Source organism: Lactuca saligna, chromosome 2 (assembly GCF_052625555.1).
Source record: "Lactuca saligna cultivar CGN05327 chromosome 2, ASM5262555v1, whole genome shotgun sequence".
NCBI classification, from domain to species: domain Eukaryota; kingdom Viridiplantae; phylum Streptophyta; class Magnoliopsida; order Asterales; family Asteraceae; genus Lactuca; species Lactuca saligna.
The window spans coordinates 8,913,951-8,932,930 of NC_136418.1; the positions used below are offsets into that span (position 1 = coordinate 8,913,951).

Sequence of the window (18,980 nt, forward strand, 5' to 3'; positions counted from 1 at the left end):
AGGTATGATGGTCCCCACCCGTGTGCAAAACGGGTGGAGAGTATGTATTGACTACCGCAAACTCAATGCGAGCACACGAAAAGATCATTTCCCATTGCCTTTCATTGACCAAATGTTAGAAAGGTTGGCTGGGAAATCCCATTATTGTTGTCTAGACGGGTACTCTGGTTTTCAACAAATCCCGGTGGCACCGGAGGACCAAGAAAAGACAACATTTACATGCCCATTTGGTACTTTTGCATACCGGAGAATGCCATTTGGATTGTGTAATGCCCCGGCCACTTTCCAACGTTGTATGGTTAGTATATTTTCGGATTATGTTGAAAACATAATTGAGGTTTTTATGGATGATTTCACGGTACATGGCAACTCTTTTCAAGAATGTATGACTAATCTCACAAAAATTTTAAAAAGATGCATTGAAACAAACTTGGTTTTGAATTTTGAGAAATGTCATTTCATGGTGAGTCAAGGTCTCATTTTGGGTCACATTGTGTCTAAAAAAGGAATTGAGGTAGATAAGGCCAAAATTGATGTTATTCAAAGCTTACCTTACCCGACTTGTGTTCGGGAAGTTCGTTCTTTTTTGGGTCATGCAGGTTTCTACCGAAGGTTCATCAAGGATTTTTCAAAGATAACAAGACCAATGTGCCAACTCTTGCAAAAGGAGGTCGATTTCGAGTTCAATGAGGCGTGCAAAGAAGCTTTTGACAAGCTCAAAGAGTTGCTTACATCCGCTCCCATCATGCAAGCACCAAATTGGGATCTCCCTTTTGAGATCATGTGTGATGCAAGCAACTATGCGATTGGCGCCGTTTTGGGTCAAAAGAATAGGAGGGCCTCCCATGTGATCTATTATGCATCAAGGACACTAGACAATGCCCAAAGCAACTACTCTACCACGGAGAAGGAGCTATTGGCCATAGTGTTCGCCTTGGAGAAATTTAGACAATACCTACTTGGTACCAAGGTCATAGTGTATTCGGATCACGCAGCTCTTAAGTACTTGATGACGAAGAAAGATGCAAAGCCGAGACTCATCCGGTGGATCCTACTGTTACAAGAATTTGACTTGGAAATCCGGGACAAGAGCGTATGCGAGAACCTCGTTGCCGATCATCTAAGTCGGATCACTTCAAATGAAACTCCTCTCCCATTGCGGGACGAGTTTCCGGATGAGCATCTCTTTTCCCTTACCCAATCTATTCCTTGGTATGCCGATATCGTTAACTTTTTGGTCACAAAAAGGTATCCCGACACATTCACGTGTGCTCAAAAAGACAAGTTGAAAAGTGATGCAAAATACTATGTGTGGGATGAACCTTATTTGTGGAAACATTGTCCCGATCAAATCATTAGGCGATGTGTGACCCAACAAGAGCACCAATCCATTTTGCAATTTTGTCATGAACTTGCTTGTGGGGGACACTTCGGACATAGCCGGACTTTGAGAAAAGTCCTTGAATGTGGATTATTTTGGCCAACCATGTCACGCGATAGTTATATGTTTTGCAAAAGTTGTGAGCGGTGTCAAAGGACGGGAAACATTTCGCAAAAGAACCAAATGCCCCAAAATCCAATCCTTGTTTGTGAAATTTTTGACGTATGGGGGATTGATTTTATGGGCCCATTTCCCGTATCATTTGGCAACGTTTATATTTTTCTCGCGGTTGACTATGTTTCTAAATGGGTTGAAGCCAAAACCACAAGATCGGACGATGCCAAAACGGTTATCGAGTTTTTAAAGTCTAATGTTTTTGCGAGATTTGGTGTGCCTAGGGCTTTGATTAGTGATAGAGGGACGCACTTTTGCAACAAAATGATGGAGGCTCTATTAAAGAAGTATCACGTGACTCATCGTGTCTCCATTGCCTATCACCCTCAAATGAATGGTCCAGCGGAGGTCTCGAATCGTGAAGTGAAGTCTATTCTAGAGAAAACGGTGAATCCAACAAAGAAGGATTGGAGTTTGAGACTTGACAATGCCTTATGGGCATATCGGACCGCTTATAAGACCCCGATTGGAATGTCGCCCTTCAGATTAGTTTTCGGAAAATCTTGTCATCTTCCCGTCGAGTTAGAGCACCGAGCATTTTGGGCGGTCAAGAAATGCAACTTCGACATTGACGAGGCTGGAAGGCATAGGAAACTTCAACTCCAAGAGCTAGAAGAATTGAGAAACGAATCCTATGAAAACGCAAGGATTTATAAGGAGAAAACGAAGCTCTTCCACGACAAGTCCATCACCCTGAAGAATTTTGAACCGGGACATAGGGTCTTACTTTACCATTCACAATTGAAGTTATTCCTGGGCAAATTAAGATCAAGGTGGATTGGCCCAGTTGTTGTAATAAAGACTTTTGACCATGGAGCGGTGGAAATCCAAAGTGAAGAAACGGGACATATTTTCAAAGTTAACGGGCACCGATTAAAGCCATTCTATGAAAGTTTTAATGCAAGTGTTATTGAAGTCATCCACTTGGATGTCCCGGAGTGTTGAACCAAGCTAGAAGGACGTCTCGCTTAAGACGTTAAAAAGAGGCATTTTTGGAAAAGCTTTATGCTTTCGTGTTTCTACGTTCGAATAAAGAAGTTTTGAAAATGTTTTGATCCGTCTTTTGAAGTCATTTTTGAAGAAATCAAGAGTTTCTAGGTGTTTGGGGCATTTGGGATCAAGAACTAGTGAAGAAACGGAAGAAAACAGAGAAAAATCGATTTCCGGGAGCAGGGGTCTGCGCGACCCGCGCACGGGTGCGCGGCTGGTGTGCGCGGCCGGTCTTCAACTTGCAACAAAATTCAGACACCAAACTGCATGATCTGCGTGACCCGTGCGCCCCCTCTGCGCGACCCGCGTGCTGCTTTGACGACTATCCCATATTTTGTTGACCAGCTTTGACTTTCGTTGACCAGGTGGTTTAATGAGTTGACCAACATTGACCGGATGTTGACCACACTTGAATATGGATTAAAAACCTCCATCAACTCTTCTTCTTCATTTCATTCTCTCAAAAACCCCACCATTCTCTCTCAAACTCTCAAGAACACATAAACCCACTTTTCACAAAAATTTGATTTCCCGGAGTTCCACCGGTCGGAATACGACGAGACCACCACCATTCTTCACCATTTTCCGTGCTCTACAAACCCCACCTGAAGTTTACTCCGATCTATCGCCGGGTCTAGGGGCGCCACCACCACCCAACTCGCCGCTTTCCGGCCATTTTCCGGCCAACTCCTACCACCTCTCACAATTCCGACACCACCAAAGTGTTTCTTTTTCAGGGATCTTTACATCTAACCAAACAAAACCTCAAAATCTCACCAAAAATTTTCCCATAATTTTTGAGCCACCACGAGCCGCCGCCGGATTTTTCACACAAATCAAGTTGAAAATATCCCTTCAATGAACAAGTCTTGCATTTAGGCATCCACGAATAACCAAAGCTTGGGGTGCACGGTAGCGGATTCCGGGTTCAAGTTCAATTTTGGGATAATACGGGTATTCTCTTTCCTTGGTTTTTATTACATTGCATTGTTTCAATTCGGTAATTACATCCAATTATGCTTTGGAAATTGCCTAAGATCGTTAGTTGTTGCCCGGTTTATTTGGAAACATTGATTTGAGAAAGGTTGAGATTGGTTAATTTGCTTGGAAATTTGTTCAAAAATTGTTTAAACTTTGGTTGGGATTTTCTCATTTTGTCTCGTATTGCTGCCGAATTTTTGTTGGGATTATCAAATTAACCGAGTGTTGTTGTTGAAACCATTTTACATTGTCAAAAGTTGGGTGTCATTATTTCTTGGATTTTTTTTGTGTTCGGTCTAAAGATAGTTGCATTGATTTGAGAGTGGTGAGGTGAGGGATTACGTTGGTGAAGTTGTTTTTGATATTGTAGATTTCAAAAATGGGCAAAACCACGGCTTGGACACGCACCCATGGATCATCGATCGATCCTAACCCGCAAAAGGATGTCGCCGGTCCATCACGCAAAGCAGCTGGTAAACGAAAAAAAAAGAGGAGAAGAGGGAAGCGATCCTTCCCTTACAAATGCTGAGATCAAAACCTATCGCTCCAATCTTCGGGGTCGCGCAATCCGGCCGACAAAATTCTACCATAAAAAGTCCATGAAAAAGCTTGGGGTGCATGATGGTGTATACCATTTGTTCATAAAACTTGGTTGGCGTGGTTTTCTTCGACTTTGTGACAGAACTTACGAGGAACCCACAATGGAATTTCTTAGCACATATGCACGAGATGATGACACGAAAGTCCTCACATTCCAGTTGAAAGGGGAGCATCATAGGCTCACATACGAAGAGCTTGATTCTATCATGGGTATAGACGATCCATTCCGCATCAGCCCCCAAAATCAAGAGTACCAAGATTTTCTGCGTTACCCTGATGCAAACTTTTGGATGCAAATTTCCGGTCTCGCAACCTTTAACCCAAGCCGACAGCGAGCCAAGCACATCGTTCACCCCTGTTGGCGAATTGCTCACCGAGTCCTTACGACGAGTATCTTCGGGCGTCTCGAGCCCGTTCAAATCAACAGATGTGAGCTATTTTTCCTCCGAAGCATGAGGCGTGCACTCCCCCTCAGTTTTTCAGGCTTCTTTTTAGAAAAATGTGACTCCATACGCCAACGTTCCTCAGGGGAAATTTTCATCGGGGGACTTATCACGATCATAGGTCGAGCCGTCGGCCTAGACTTCCCGGATCCTGAGTACATACCTGTCGACACCCCACCGAACTTCCTGCTAGATTGTGACACTCTCATCCGGATGGAGATGTTGCTCGACCGGGGAACCCGCACGTACAGTTGGTTAGACTCTGACAAAGCCCCGGTTTACATCCTACCAAGTTGGATCGGCTCTTCATTCGATACAGGCGACCCCGACACTTGGCTTCCTCCAGATCAATTGACCCAAGCAGGTGTATTCCCAGAATTCGGTGATGATGAGGGTGACGACGCAGAGCAACAAGAGGAAGAAGATAACGAAGAGAACGACGAGATGCCCGAAGCTGAGGATCATTTTGACCAGCCCTCGATGCAGCAGCCGATGTTTCCGCATGATCAATTCCAGGCCCCTCCACACCATTTTGACCAGCCGCATCAGCAGGAAGGACACGAAGTCCCACCATATTCCCCCCCCCCCCACGTTCTTTGACCAATTTGCCACAATGTTCTCCACGGTGCAACGCATCGACGCCCAAACGCAAGAAAATTCGAGAGCCATCCTAGATGTGGCAAGCCGTGTTGATCGATTGGAGCAGTCCTCCTCTCACACTTCCCGCCAGGTCCAGGATATGTGGGACTACCACTATCGCCACGGACATTTCCCGCCGCCCGACCCCCCGATTTAGGTCCTTTCCGCCCTTTCCTCAAGCATTGAGGACAATGCTTGTTCTTAAGCTTGGGGTGGGGCATTTCATTTTCCTTTTATTTTTTTCATGCATTTTTAATTAGGTTGCATAACATTTTAGTTTTAAGCTAATCATCATTCATTTTTTTTTAATTCCAAAAAGATTTTATTTTCTTCTTTTTCCACTTTTTATTTTTGCATAACATTTAGCTTAAGACATTAGCATTCATGCATTTTTGTTGTCTGTTTATTCTCACCTCTCTTGGATGCCATGGAACAGGTTCACAGTTATTGTATCATTATTGGTCCAGGATCTTGTTGCTATCTTACCCATCGAATCAGGGACCACTAGCTGCAGTTTGGGATTTCATACTTGGGATCAGATGCTGGTAGCTTAAAGGGGTAAGTGATCATGGCCAGGTAGTTTCATGAAGAATTATGCATACAATACTAACAACTGTAGGATATACTATAGCAATGGATGTCTTAGCCTTGCGGTCACTACCGCGGAGAGGATCACACTTGATCATGTTTGAACTGTTAGGATGAAGCATTGGTGCTTGTCCCCGAGTAGAATCCATATCCGGTCTCTTTACATCACCATATCTTTTTGCGATTTTCTTAGAATTTAGAGAGTCTTTTAGTCCACATTTGGACATTTTCATTATCTTTGAAAAACCACAAGTTTGAAAAGGAGCTTACATTACATCTTTATGCTCCATACATGGTCATTTTCACACTTAGGCCATTCGGATTATATCATTACCCTTTCGGTTCCACCTACACACCTTTGGGAACAAAATTTTGAGTCAAAGGGTTTTCTCATCAAAAAAAAAAACAAAAAAAAAGACAAAACAAAACAAAACAAAACAAAAAAAACAAAAAAAAATGAAGCATATAAATTTTCAGTTGCAACTATCTTAGATAGGTGGCCGGTTCAATTATTGAACAAATTTCCCAACATCTTGGTCACCCGACGTTTGATATTCATTTGTATAGGTCTGTTTTATTGTATATAGATCGAGTTGTTATTTTTTTTTTTTCTTTCCCAACATCTTGATCACCTGAACGATGTCCAACGCTTTGGCCACCTCCTCCGAATCTCCAATAAGTGTTTCATCATCAAGGTACCATTCAAGGAGAAGAAGCTTGCAATTGTCTCTAGTATTATGCAAGAGCGAGTGCAATACAAGAGCAAAGAGAATTGATCCCAAGGGGTCTCCTTGTTGAACCCTAGTGGTGGACCCGATATGTGTGCCTACTAGATATAACATTGCTGCTTGACCATATAAAAATTCTCCCACAAGGATATAGAAGGGCATCTCAATATGACCTCAATAAGTAATGCAGATATGTCCACAAGGATAAAGGCATTGGAGAAGTCCATAGTAAGCATGGAAAGAGACACATCGTTGTGATGCTCACTCAACACCCTGTTGACACTATGTAATACGGCCTCAGCGCCACCCGACGCTCCGACCCCGAACTTAAAATCATTGAGATACTTGGTCAATTCTTTACCAACACCTTTCATGACCAACTTGGAAACCAACCGTCTCCATATAGTGCCTACTACAATTGGTCGTATTCCATTGTCAGGTTTTAAGAGTGGCGTAAGAGGAGCAGAGGCAATAATTTTTGCCAAAATCAACGGGGATCTTCCCCTAGCCATAGTTTAGCACATATGTAATATCATGTTGGAGGTATTTGGCTATAACTGAATCTTCACCACAAAGAGCATCTAAAATGTATTGAGCTCTCAACTTGTCTCTCCCGCATGAGGTTCCTTTAGGGAAGGATTTAATGCCCCTAAGGACATTGTCAATATCCATGACAAGGGGAGGTTTTGAAAATATGGTACTTGGCATGGATGGTAGTGGATTTTATGGATGCTTATCCTCCAATGACTTCATGGTATCACTCCCGAATGGAGCAACCCCCATGGAACATAAAACTTTCTTTGTTGTTGTAAAATGCACATATGCGACCTTACGGAGACATTGCCTGATGTTGGTGTTGCCCGATGTAATTTCCTCGTGAATGTACTCATTTTTTTTCCTTATTGCTCCAGTCTTGCATTGTCAACCATGTTTTCAAAAAGCTTGGCTATACCATCTTCTATCCCCCAAGTATATAATTTGCTCAGTATATTACGATGTTGCAAGGACTTCTTGTTCCCAAACCTACCTTCTTGCCTATTCTTAGGCATGAACAACTGATTATTTGATTTGATTCTAATGTCTTTATATCAAAGAACTATTGCGAGTAATTTTATTTTTTGACTTCTAAGATATTGGTTGTATGGTGTATGTGTGTGGAAAAGACAGAAAGTGTATTGTTATTTCTTGCATTTATCCCTTGATTGGGCACTTTCCATACAATTATGAGCTTCGGGATAACTGCAAGAAGTGGAAATGTACTTTCCATATAATTGTGACCTTGGGGTTGTTGGATATATAAAGTTTGGTTTGATGGTTATTACAACATGTAGTGTTTCTTGGATAAGATATGTCAAGTAACTTAAATTTTTTCTCAACAGGGTAATTTGAATGTTCATAAAACAAAATTTTCTTCATGTGGGTCATAATAATTTATAAGAGAAGTCTTTAGGTTTAAACACATTTAAACAAGCAACTAATGGAAATTATTGTCCATCCTAATGATAGCTTCATTTTATTTACTTCTTTTTATAGTTTATTTTAGCATATTTCATTCATAATTTAGATAATTTCCATGCATATTTTCCTTTTTGTTATTTTATGACTATTTCGGGTACTCTCGAATCTTGTGAGCATAATTGCAGGTTTTCGGGTCTAGTGGAGCGGGAGTGTTCGGGATGTATAGGAGGCGATGAGATTTGGTAGACAAAAATGACGTTGGGCTTGATGGGTAGTGGCGATGATGCATGGAGTGATCTTGATGATTATTTGAAGACTTGGAGAGAAATAAACTTTAAATTTGCAAGATGCGGGGGAATATTCAAGCGTACGTAAATTATTAATCGGGCGAATTCACGAGCTTTGGAGGATTTGGAGAGGTCAAATTGGGCTTAAAATGAAGAAAAACTTGAAGAAAATGGGCTAGGAGGTGATTGGATTCGATCTGGGCCAAGTGGGCTAAGCTATGGAGGCCCAAAACCTCAAAGATGCTACATCCAGGGACCACCCGCGCAACCCACCCGCGCAAGAGCACGCGGTTCGCGCAACCTCCTGCAGGGGCAATTTCGGAAATTCTTCTTTTGAGCTATTTGAGGAAGGTTGGTGCCCATCTTTTGCATACTCTTGGACATCCGATTTTTGAAGATTCTCTCTGGAGTTTTGGAGACTTTTGAAGGCCAAGAACCCTTGAAGAACATCATATTTTTACCTCTTGATTCTTGCTTAATGTTTGGTACAAATTTCTCTAACTTTGTTTCTTTGGGTTTAGCCATGCTTGGCTAAGCTAATCTTGGTTGACTTTTGGTTAATCCTTTGAACTTTTGTTGAATGTTGAAGAATCCATGAACATGTTCTTGAATCTTTATGGAAATGTTTTGTGTTTTAACATCTTATCATTACTTGTATGTTTTAGTTCATGAGTTTAAATGTGTTTGTGGTGATTAGTTGGCTAATTTCTTGATTAAGTAAAGGATCCTCAAATTAGCAAGCAACAAATGATTTTTGTGTTGTTTTTGCTTCACACCATCATAAAAACATTTCCTCCAACATGGTGGTGAAAGCATTTGACCCCTCTTGGATTTGGTGACTTTTTGGTTCTTAATGCTAGTTGACTTTCACTAATTACATGCTATTTGGAATTAGTGACTTTGACTAAGGAAATTGTTATGAGCTTCTCTAGCCATTTCAACAATTAAGAAAAGTCTAGGTAATCTCAAGCTCCTTGGATTACTATAGCCAAATTGAGGATTAAAAACAAGTATTGCACCATTGAATTCTAATGATATGTTCATCAAAAGTCAAAGTGAGAAAACTTTAAGTCAACCATCTTTCCCTTATTGATTTTACATCAAATTCTTATTTTTGTTGCAATTGTCTATTTAAATCATAGTTAATTCTAGTTTGTTTCAAGTATTTCAAAACATCAAAACCCCCATTTTTAATTTATTGTCATATTCCAAGTATTTTACAAAGAGATTTTTCATAGAGTTATCAAATTGAACCAGTCTCTGTGGATTCGATCCCTATACCACTATACACTATTTTAGTGTGTAATATTTAGGGTTATTATTTGTGTTGGCCTCGACAACCACCACCTAACAAGCTAGAACCATACGACATGTCGGGGTATCAACTCATTAATTTGTTGCTATTTTTTCAAGATTTCTTTGGAAATTCAAAGGGTAGAAAGGTTTTTACACATCGATTCCTACAAGTCGATAGTGAACCGAAAGGTTTAGTTTTTTTTAACCGTAGATATGACATGAATCTTTGTATGTTCCGATTATTATAAAACATCCTTTTAGGATTTTGATTTTATAACCTATTTGAATAATGACTTCTATTTAGTAGGTTAATGAAGAAGCATGATCAATCCATGTAAAGAAGCTTAAGGAATGATACATCTTGGAGTAGTATTTTGTGCCATAAATGTAACTAATAAGGTGCTCTGGAAACCAAAACTGAAGCATTAGAGTTGTGTTATGACTTTATAAAATTCCATTTTCTCTACACGTGGACTTCCTTTTATTTTGTCTGTCAATTTATAAGTTTTACCTACAAAGAAGTATAAATAGAATTTTATGATAACCAATTAAATAAAAGTATGTTGTTATATCTTGTATTTAATATAATTAACGATTGGAATTTATAATGTGGCTTGAGTCAACAGTAAACGAATAGCAGCTTACTTTCATATTATCCCGAAGTGTAGACTTCGACGTTCTAAAGTGCATACGTCTCTCCATACTACGAACTAAAAAACTAATCAAAACATATGAAGAGATGAACCAAATTATTCCGAACAATGCATAAGGAGAGAAACTCAGTTATGTCTTTCTTTTTTAATGTCTTCCATGTATTTCACATCTTTTGTGTATATACCAATGTTATGAATGTTTACTTTCAAATGCAATTCATGGTCCCATATAAGGACACCCTAGCGACAAAATCCAATTAAAAAAAAAAACCAAGTCTCCCGACCTATGCAAAGCATAGGCCACATCACTATTAAACATTATTTTGATTTTTATTTTAATAATAACATTCATATCGAAAACAATTTTATTTAAAATAAAATAATGAAAATGTTGACACTATTGATAGGGATGAACTTTTTAACCGGGTCCGCTTAGTCATATTTGATTTAGTTTATAATTTTTTGAGTTTCGGTCCAATTACTATGGGGTGTTGTAGATTGTTTGTTTAAAGTGTTTATTAGTTCATTGGGTCTCGCATTCTTAATAAACAATTTTTAATGTTTGGATAGATTAAAATTAAAAGTGCTTATTTATTTATATAAGGAGCTTTTGATAAGTTAATGAATTCTAACTTATCTAAAATAACTTATGACTTTATATATATATATATATATATATATATATATATATATATATATATATATATATTTTAAAGTTGTGATAAATTTCAACAGTAAACTGTTGAAAATTTATCCAACTTTGGTCCATGTAACGTTGTTACAATTTTTGAGGACTTTTTAATTTATTTAGAGGGGTGTTTTGTAAAATGTTTTCACCGCTTTCAACGTGGCTAACGGTTGATCCTTTATTAGTATTCTCAGTTGTACGTGTCAATTAATGGATACTTCTCTTTCTTTGCTACACTTCTTTCTTCTCCGTTTCTCCTTCTTTCTGCTGCCTGCTTTCTGTCATCGACATTCCTCTTTCTCTCTGTAAGGTAAATTTTCGACTACGTTCTTCATATTTTTCCGGTTTTCTGGTATAATTGGTTTGTGTTTTTACCTTCTGTTGTCGTTTGTCTATATATCGTCGGATGCACTGTGTAGCTCTACCGATCGTTTCATGTTCCTACATGCTTTCCACCACCATTCTTGCTAATATCTTTCTTTCTTCCTCCGCATGTAGATCGATTTCATCATTCATCTCTATCTTCCCCATTTATTCCATATTTTCCCCGATTTAGACACTGTCTTTTGGAGAGTATGATAACTATCTCCTGTCCTTCAACGCTCGCCTTCTCTCTAATATATGTTCATCGCGTTCAATGAAATCAGCGCCTCCATGATAGGAAGGCAAACTGTCGGTCACGATGGGAATAGAGTGACGATGAAGATGATGATCGACTGAACTCCGATTTAGGTTAAGCGACACCGCCTCCGCCATAGCCTCCATGGAAGAAGCAGGAAAACACAGTCGGGACTGTGAAAAGCGAAGCGGCTCAACAGCTCCAGCCAGCATGATTGTTTCGGTAGCGGCGTCTTAAATCAATGTTGCTCTCCATCACCGATTACAAGTAGTATCTCTGTTAACTACCGTTATCGGTGGAAACCGGAGCACCTTACAACCCCCAACAATCTCTCCAATCAAATTAGGTTTGTCTCTCTAATTTCTGAAGGCTTCTTCTTTGTGATTTATAGTACATTCGTGGTCTATGGAATTGTTATGCATGGTTTTTGGTTTTTGTTTCTTCGTTATTTCTGTTTCCAATTTATGCTAAATTTCTACTTATTTGTCGTTTTTTTACATAGGATTTTTGTTTCTTGGTTGTTTCTACTATTTATGAATGCAATTCCTTCTTTTTAGAGGCACTTACCAGGGCTTCTAATTTCCCATTGTTTGGAAGTAACTTCCACTACCAGAAGTGTCTGCTGTCACGGGAGAATCCAAGTTTGCTTTACTTGGAGCTGATTCTCTTCGCACGGTATTTTGTTTTCTTTATTATGGTTGAAAATTAAAAATCCTTTTTTCTATTTGTATATGTGCACTAAATTTGTGATAAGTTCAAACCATTTATTCATAATGTTCGTGTAAACAAGTTGAAATTGTGATGAGACTTGAAGAAAATTTTCGAATCAGCATGGAAAAAGAAAGTGCTCAGACCATTGCAACTATTCAAGATGTTGTTGATTCGATTGAGAAGGTCATTGAGAAAATGGTGGTTGTACATATATCTCCCGTTTCTTCGATGGATTGTATTTATGCTTCTTGGGTTTCATAGATACAACTTTCCTAATGAAGAATGGGTACTGATAGATAATTAGATATACAAATAACTCTGAAATTTGTTTATTTTATTGCATTTTTAATCTTGATTTTAGTTCTTTTTCATTCGGATGCATGTTGGTCTTCAAGGAAGCTCTGCAGGACAGTCGTTGTTAGATTTGTATTTGTAGACATTGTCATTGGATTGACATGATTCACTATCTTCATCAGATTTGTATTTGTAGACATTGAACTTTTGTAGTGAATGTAATTAATTTCAGAGTGAGGAACAATATTAGTATTTAATTACCTTTACTTATGTAATAACTTATAAATTTACTGGTGTTAACAGGCACGAATTGGTTTGAGGATGAGAATTTATGGGCAGCTTATACATCCTTTCTTGTATCATCATCTTCTACAGAGGTTTATCTTTTGTTATTCAACAATTCTAAAAAGACTTTTTAGTGTATTAGTTTCTTCAAGTTCAATAAATGTAGAAAATCCTTCTCCACTCTATTAAGTGGCTTCTTCAATTGTATTGCAACAGATGATGAAGTTACTGTAATATGTTATTACTTATATTTTCTATTTATTTGGGTATGTAGTTTTAAAGCTTTTTTCCAGTATGTTGATGCTAAATGTGTAATTGTTTGGATTATATTTTGAAGAATCTATGAGCTATCGTGATTAAATTTGCTTTCTACATGGACATTGTTGTTGATAAGGATGTTGTTGAAGTGGTCGGGCAAACTTTTAATGAATATTCACGAACAGGATTGTGTGTGTGGACATAGCAAATCAGTATCAGGTAGATCGATGAACATTCTACAAATTTCTGATTTTTATAAATTATTCTTTAGAATATCCCAAAAGAAAATTGTTGCTTTGCGGCAGATGGAATAAGTTTTTGGATTTAGCGGTTGTAGAAACTACTTACACCTGTCACAAACATATGACCTGGAAAACAACCTTAAAACCAACCTACTTAATTTGCCCAGCCATCAATCATCCAAGTTTTTTTAGATCAACTTATGACATTAAAGTGGGAAAGGGAAGTATGGGTCAGATCAGATCAAAACAATGGATGTATAGGTGAATCATTTTCCTTCTTATTCTCATTTTTTTGAACTCTTAATAATTAATAACATTTCATGTTTTTCATGTTGCTTTGATGGTTTCTTCAATCATTTTCTTGACAGTATTTCCTAAGATATGATATCACAAAATTAGGAGAATAACACAATAAACCCACTTGCCTATGCAAAAAATGGAATACATTGATCTATGCGAAGCATGGGTAGCTACACTAGTTTAAATTAATTTTACTAACCCTATTGTAAATGTCTATAAATATCCTGCCCTTATTGGTAAATTTACATCTATAAGCCGAAATTCTCGAACACTAAGAAAAACTTATCAACTTGTTACTTTTAATACCCGAATACCCAACACAAAACCCTTTTTTAAAATTATTTTTTAACAACAGAAAAACTAATATGCACACTTTCGCAAATAAACATAAGTTGCTTTAAATAATCAAATCCCAAACACTCCTTACGCATGTTTCAAATATTATAATTTATTCTTTGAATCAACAGTATTCGGATCTAACTAATCCCTCATTTGGCCATGAAAACCAGAATCACCACAAACAAACCTCTATGATCACAACCCACATGAGCTTTGGAGTGATATTCAAATTCATGGATTTAGAATCTAATAAGTCCATGTACTCAATTGCCATTTTTTATTGTTTATGCAAAAAGAGCAAACCAAAACCAAATTAAACCATTCTTGCCCCTACAATAAGTAGTATAAATGCCTATTTTAAATAAAAACCCCACAAATTTAAATCCTAAATCTCATTCTTCTTCTACTTTTCTTTTGTTCAATGTGCCAAAAATGGCATAAACAAGAAACAAAACAAAACAAGCATTACAACAAAGAAAATCCTCAAGGACCTTCAAAAACACAACTCATCAAAACAACTACTCATCATGTATCTTCAACTCCAATATACATCAATCAATAACAAAATGAATCACAAACCCTTGAGTGGTTTTTTCTTAACAACACCCTCAAGAACACCATTAGCCAACTCTTTCTCTAAAGTCAAAGGGTCAACGGGCCCACCCAACTGGAAGGAAACCGAGAAGTTGCCAGGTGGACAAAGGTTTTGTGTGTGCATCTCAAACACCATGTTGTGGACATGAACCTTTTTCTCCCCTGTTTCTGTTGCCCCTTCAATTGTAATGCTTCCATCTTCTTGAATGTCACATTTCAACTCTGCATTTTTTTTCAAAATTATGAACCCATTATATGTCTTAAGTTATTAGCAAAAGACATAAATGCCCTCCTCATCCTCATCACAAACTAAAAAGCTTATAAGGGTAGTTATGGTACTTACTTTTATCATTCTTGACACCTGGAAGAGCAACACGAAATAGAAAAGTGTCATGAGATTCGGAGATATCAACGGAGCCGATAAGCGGTCCAAATTTCCCGCTGGCGGCACCACCCGACACCACCACCCCGTGTGTGGTGGTCTCTAAAATATCGTTCAGTTCTTTCTCGGTGGTTTGTGGCGGCAGAAACACCATGGCTGGCTGATTCTTTGAAACTTGGTTGGATTCTTTTTGTGCCATTTCAGCGTCTGAATTGTCAAGAGGTGGGCCCGTGTATGGGACACAGTTGAGTGGTGCTACAGCTATCGGAACTTGATTGGTCCAAGTTGCGTGAGATCTGAAAATTTTATTTTTTATAGATTATATAAAACTTATAATTAAAAGATCATATCGATATATTATATGCAAAACGATAATATAAGAAAGTTGGGATATTTCAAAAACACATATTCATTGGGAAAATCAACGATAATGTGAAAAAAGAGTAAAAAGTGATGAATTTGTTGTCTATTTGTGTTTTTCTTTTTTTTTTTTCATTTCAAAACCTAAAATGAAAACCCACAAATTTGAATCCAAAATAATTGGTCATTCAAACATACACAACACATAATAAGAGGAATTGGGATCATGAAACTTATTTATAAATAAAGAGGGATGATGATCAAAAAGGAGGTAATAGAAAAAGACAAATAGACAACAAGTTCATCACTTTTTAGTAATTAGGCATATAGAATTATAGATACATTCCTTATGAATTATGATGAGAAATATTGATTCTTATGAAAGAAGAGGAACAAGTATATCTATAATGGGTCAAACATATTAAGTAATTAATTCAATTATCAATGAAAGGGGTTAAATGGGTTGAAAGTCGCCCAAATACTTATCAACAATCAACTTGAAAAACAATAAAGATTCGAATTCTGCAACTCACAAAGAGTCTAAAAAGAACAAAAAAAAAAGTAAGTAAATCGTGTCAACTACATGTTTCCTCTAACATACAAATTCATTATATATAAGCAAAATATAGACAACAAATATGAAGGCTTACACATTCTCTTGATGAATGATATTAAAGATCAATTGAAGCTAAAGAAGCAACTTTCAATAGTTAACAGCAAGCAACTTTATTTTCAGGCATACCAAAGATGCTAAAAGAGAGGACAAGAAACTCAATTATAAATTAAGGAACAAGAAAAAACAACTTTAGATTAAATTAATCACATACCAATAAAGAAAAGTTGGGAGTTTTTCATCAAATCCGATCAACAATCACTAAACTACTGAACATTTTAAATATCAAAAAGTAACAACAAAACATCAACTTTTCTAAATTTTATTTAGACATATGTAATTATGTTTCTACAAAAATTAAAGATCCCTAAACCAAAATTCACTAAGCATTTAATAGATAAAAAAGTGAAACGCATTCTCCATAGGACCCTCTAATCTCTTTGTTCTTCAAGCTTAAGTTATGGAAGGAGGGTGAAATCCAGTTACAAGTCTCTTAAAAGATATAAAAGATCAGGTAAAACATTAAAAAAATATATACTTTAGAACAAAGGGTACGCAAAAAAGATTATTTCTTGACACATAAAAGAGAAGGTAAAACACAACAGTAGGATATAAAACCCTAAATCTATTTTAAAAAGTGTAAGATTTTGATAACGAATAACAGAGTGAAGAAAAACTAAAGATTTTTATTCAAACTTGCCAAATAAAAAAAAGATTTTTCAAGTTAAAAGTAATCGTGACATTCATTCAAAATACCTAACTTAATTCAAAACTGATAAAGATTACCATACTTTCTAAAAAGATCAGAATCTAGATTTGTACATCCAGAAGCAAGAGCCTTTACAGAGGATCTAACAAATGCGATTTACTCGATATAATCTTGAAAACAATTGCGAAACCCTACACAGTATTAGTAAGAACAAATATTAAAGACAATTGAAGTACGTTTTACAATTAAAGGGTGTAACTTTACTCTTTATTTACTGGAAAAGAAAGTGCAGTAAAAAAAGAAAAAGGGGGGGTCAAAAACTGATTCGCCAAATATAGCTACAAAACAAACATCGACAAATTTACACTAAATTGAATACATACCAAAAATAAGAACTTAGGGTTTTATCGTAAATCCAACGAAGAACAGTAATCTAATAGCAAATATGTATTTTGTAGATGTCGAATGGTGTTGATAGGGGAAGAAAGCATACCCGTTTGGAGCAGCCATTAGAGACGATGCTCAGAGAGGGTTTACGAAGAGAGGGGTTAAAGGGGGTTTTTGAAATTTGAATTTATAAAGATGAAGATGGTGGAGTGAGGCGAAGGCAATTAACAAAAGTGATGAGAGCTCAAGCTTTAAAGACACGATCAATATGATAACATGGGTTGGTTTGTGTTCTTTGCTAGGGTTCATGGATTGATGCTTTTCCTCAAACCTTCGGGCTTCAACGTTGAAAACCATTTTGTTTTTTAAATCACACGTGGATTTCAAATGATTTTTATCAAATTGTGTTATAAGTCCCATGCTTCAAAATTAAAAGACAAAATTGCAAAATTGTCCATTTTTTTGAGGTTTTAGTTCAAATTCTGATTTTTTTGGTTTTGTGGTTTTTTTGGTCATATTTGTATGTAAATTTTGTCCCTCGTAAAATTGAAATGACTATAATGTCCTTTTGATATATTTTTTTATGTTTTTTCTATTTAATTTAAATAAAAAAATAATTAATTAATTTGAGCCCACATCTCTCTCTCAACATAAAAAACACACATGTGAAAAGGGGTTCGTAGTTTCTAGCTCGTTGGTTCAAGGTAGATGGTAGTAGCAGTTGTGAAGGATCGATGGTGGTTTTGGGTGTTCGAATACAGAGGTGCGACTGGTGGTTATTAGAGGTTGAAGGTGAGGTTCAACCCAACTTACCATCTGGTTTGGGTTCAAACCATATCTTATCTTTAGTGAGATGACTCCTCCTTTTCATAATTTTGCCTTGATACACTTGATCAATCGAAGTTCAAAGGTAAGCGCAGTTGAAGATGTGGTCATCAGGTGCGCTTCTATGTATCAAACAAGTTTTTCCTTACTACACTGATCATTCTAGAGTTCAACTTATTCTCCATTGATCATCATCTTCTTTACATAAACCTGCAAATATCTTTTTTTTGGGTATTCTTGTGCCAGTCGACATACACATCAGGTTCAAGAAGGGTTCAAATATCTTTACATAACATGCCTTTGTTCTTAGTTTAACTTTCTTGCATCTTAACCTGATGCAAATCGTACACTCCTGCCTCGTATGTCCTTGAACACAAATTTGATGTTGTGAGTTGTTATTGGAAACTAATTTCATCTGGGTTTAGTTTTATAATCGAGTTCTCGATCTGGGCAATTGTTCTTGGAAATTGATTTGATATGGGTTTTTTTTTTTCTGGGATTGATATTTCAGTCTAGTGTTTAGCAATTTGGATTAATTTTAGTTTTTGTGATGGATTTGATGTAGCAGGTTGCAGTTAAAGCATAACTTCATCTTGATTTGTTATATGGTCGATTTCTCGATGGTTTGGGTTCATCCGGGTTTTTATTTTCTTTTCGGTTTACAATCTTGAATTCAAAGATTTGTGATTGCATTTGAAATAAAGTGAAAGCAAATTCATCTGGTTTTTTCATCTGATTAATCATTTATTGTGTGTGTTTATTGAAGTTGTTAATCATTTAAGTTTTTATGATCAAGAAATATTGAACTTATTTGAGGGTTTTTAGTTCCTGTATAGAGGGAGAGAGAGAGAGAGAGAGAGAGAGAGAGAGAGAGAGAGAGAGAGAGAGAGAGAGAGAGAGAGAGAGAGAGAGAGAGAGAGAGAAAAGGTGGGCCCTTCTTAATTTGTGAAGTATTAAAATAAATATATTAGTATTAGATTTAAAAAGAAATAAAAGAAAATTAAAAAAAATAAAAACCCCTAAATGAAGCCAAAAAAAAGTTGAGTTTTGGACTAAAACTCCAAAAAATACATACCACAGGAACCATTTTTGCAGTTTTTTCAAATTAAAATTCAATTTGATAAAAATAATTAACAGAGTAAGTTACATAAATGGT

The 18,980-nt window shown here is 36.9% G+C and overlaps 1 protein-coding gene and 1 long non-coding RNA gene across 7 annotated transcripts; one reads left to right on the top strand and one right to left on the bottom strand.

The window, feature by feature from the left end:
- Window positions 1-11,092: 11,092 nt before the first annotated feature.
- On the top strand, window positions 11,093-13,072 carry LOC145030661 (uncharacterized). Of its 4 annotated transcripts, none has more exons than XR_013676672.1 (4): window positions 11,093-11,216; window positions 11,405-11,871; window positions 12,083-12,522; window positions 12,632-13,072. It is a non-coding gene; the product is annotated as an uncharacterized LOC145030661 (long non-coding RNA). The 4 variants fall into 4 exon arrangements; XR_013676671.1 differs by having other exon boundaries at window positions 11,105-11,216; window positions 12,083-12,200; window positions 12,834-13,072; XR_013676673.1 differs by having other exon boundaries at window positions 11,105-11,216; window positions 12,028-13,072.
- A 1,257-nt stretch (window positions 13,073-14,329) lies between these two features.
- Window positions 14,330-17,354, bottom strand: LOC145030662 (alpha-crystallin domain-containing protein 22.3-like). 3 transcript variants are annotated; one of them, XM_078979050.1, is made up of 4 exons: window positions 17,106-17,354; window positions 16,695-16,803; window positions 14,892-15,226; window positions 14,330-14,770 (listed from the first exon to the last, which is right to left on the bottom strand). In XM_078979050.1, the coding sequence occupies exons 3-4, from the start codon at window positions 15,127-15,129 to the stop codon at window positions 14,526-14,528; spliced, it is 483 nt and encodes a 160-aa protein (XP_078835176.1). In that variant the 5' UTR covers window positions 15,130-15,226; window positions 16,695-16,803; window positions 17,106-17,354; the 3' UTR covers window positions 14,330-14,525. The 3 variants fall into 3 exon arrangements, with proteins under 3 accessions (XP_078835176.1, XP_078835174.1, XP_078835177.1); XM_078979048.1 differs by lacking the exon at window positions 16,695-16,803; XM_078979051.1 differs by lacking the exons at window positions 16,695-16,803; window positions 17,106-17,354 and adding an exon at window positions 15,941-16,039.
- Between the last annotated feature and the right edge of the window lie 1,626 nt (window positions 17,355-18,980).

Coding starts and splice junctions, on each gene's coding strand:
- LOC145030662 (XM_078979048.1), bottom strand. Junction 14,771..14,891: donor AGGTGTCAAGAATGATAAAA/GTAAGTACCATA, acceptor AAAAAAATGCAG/AGTTGAAATGTGACATTCAA.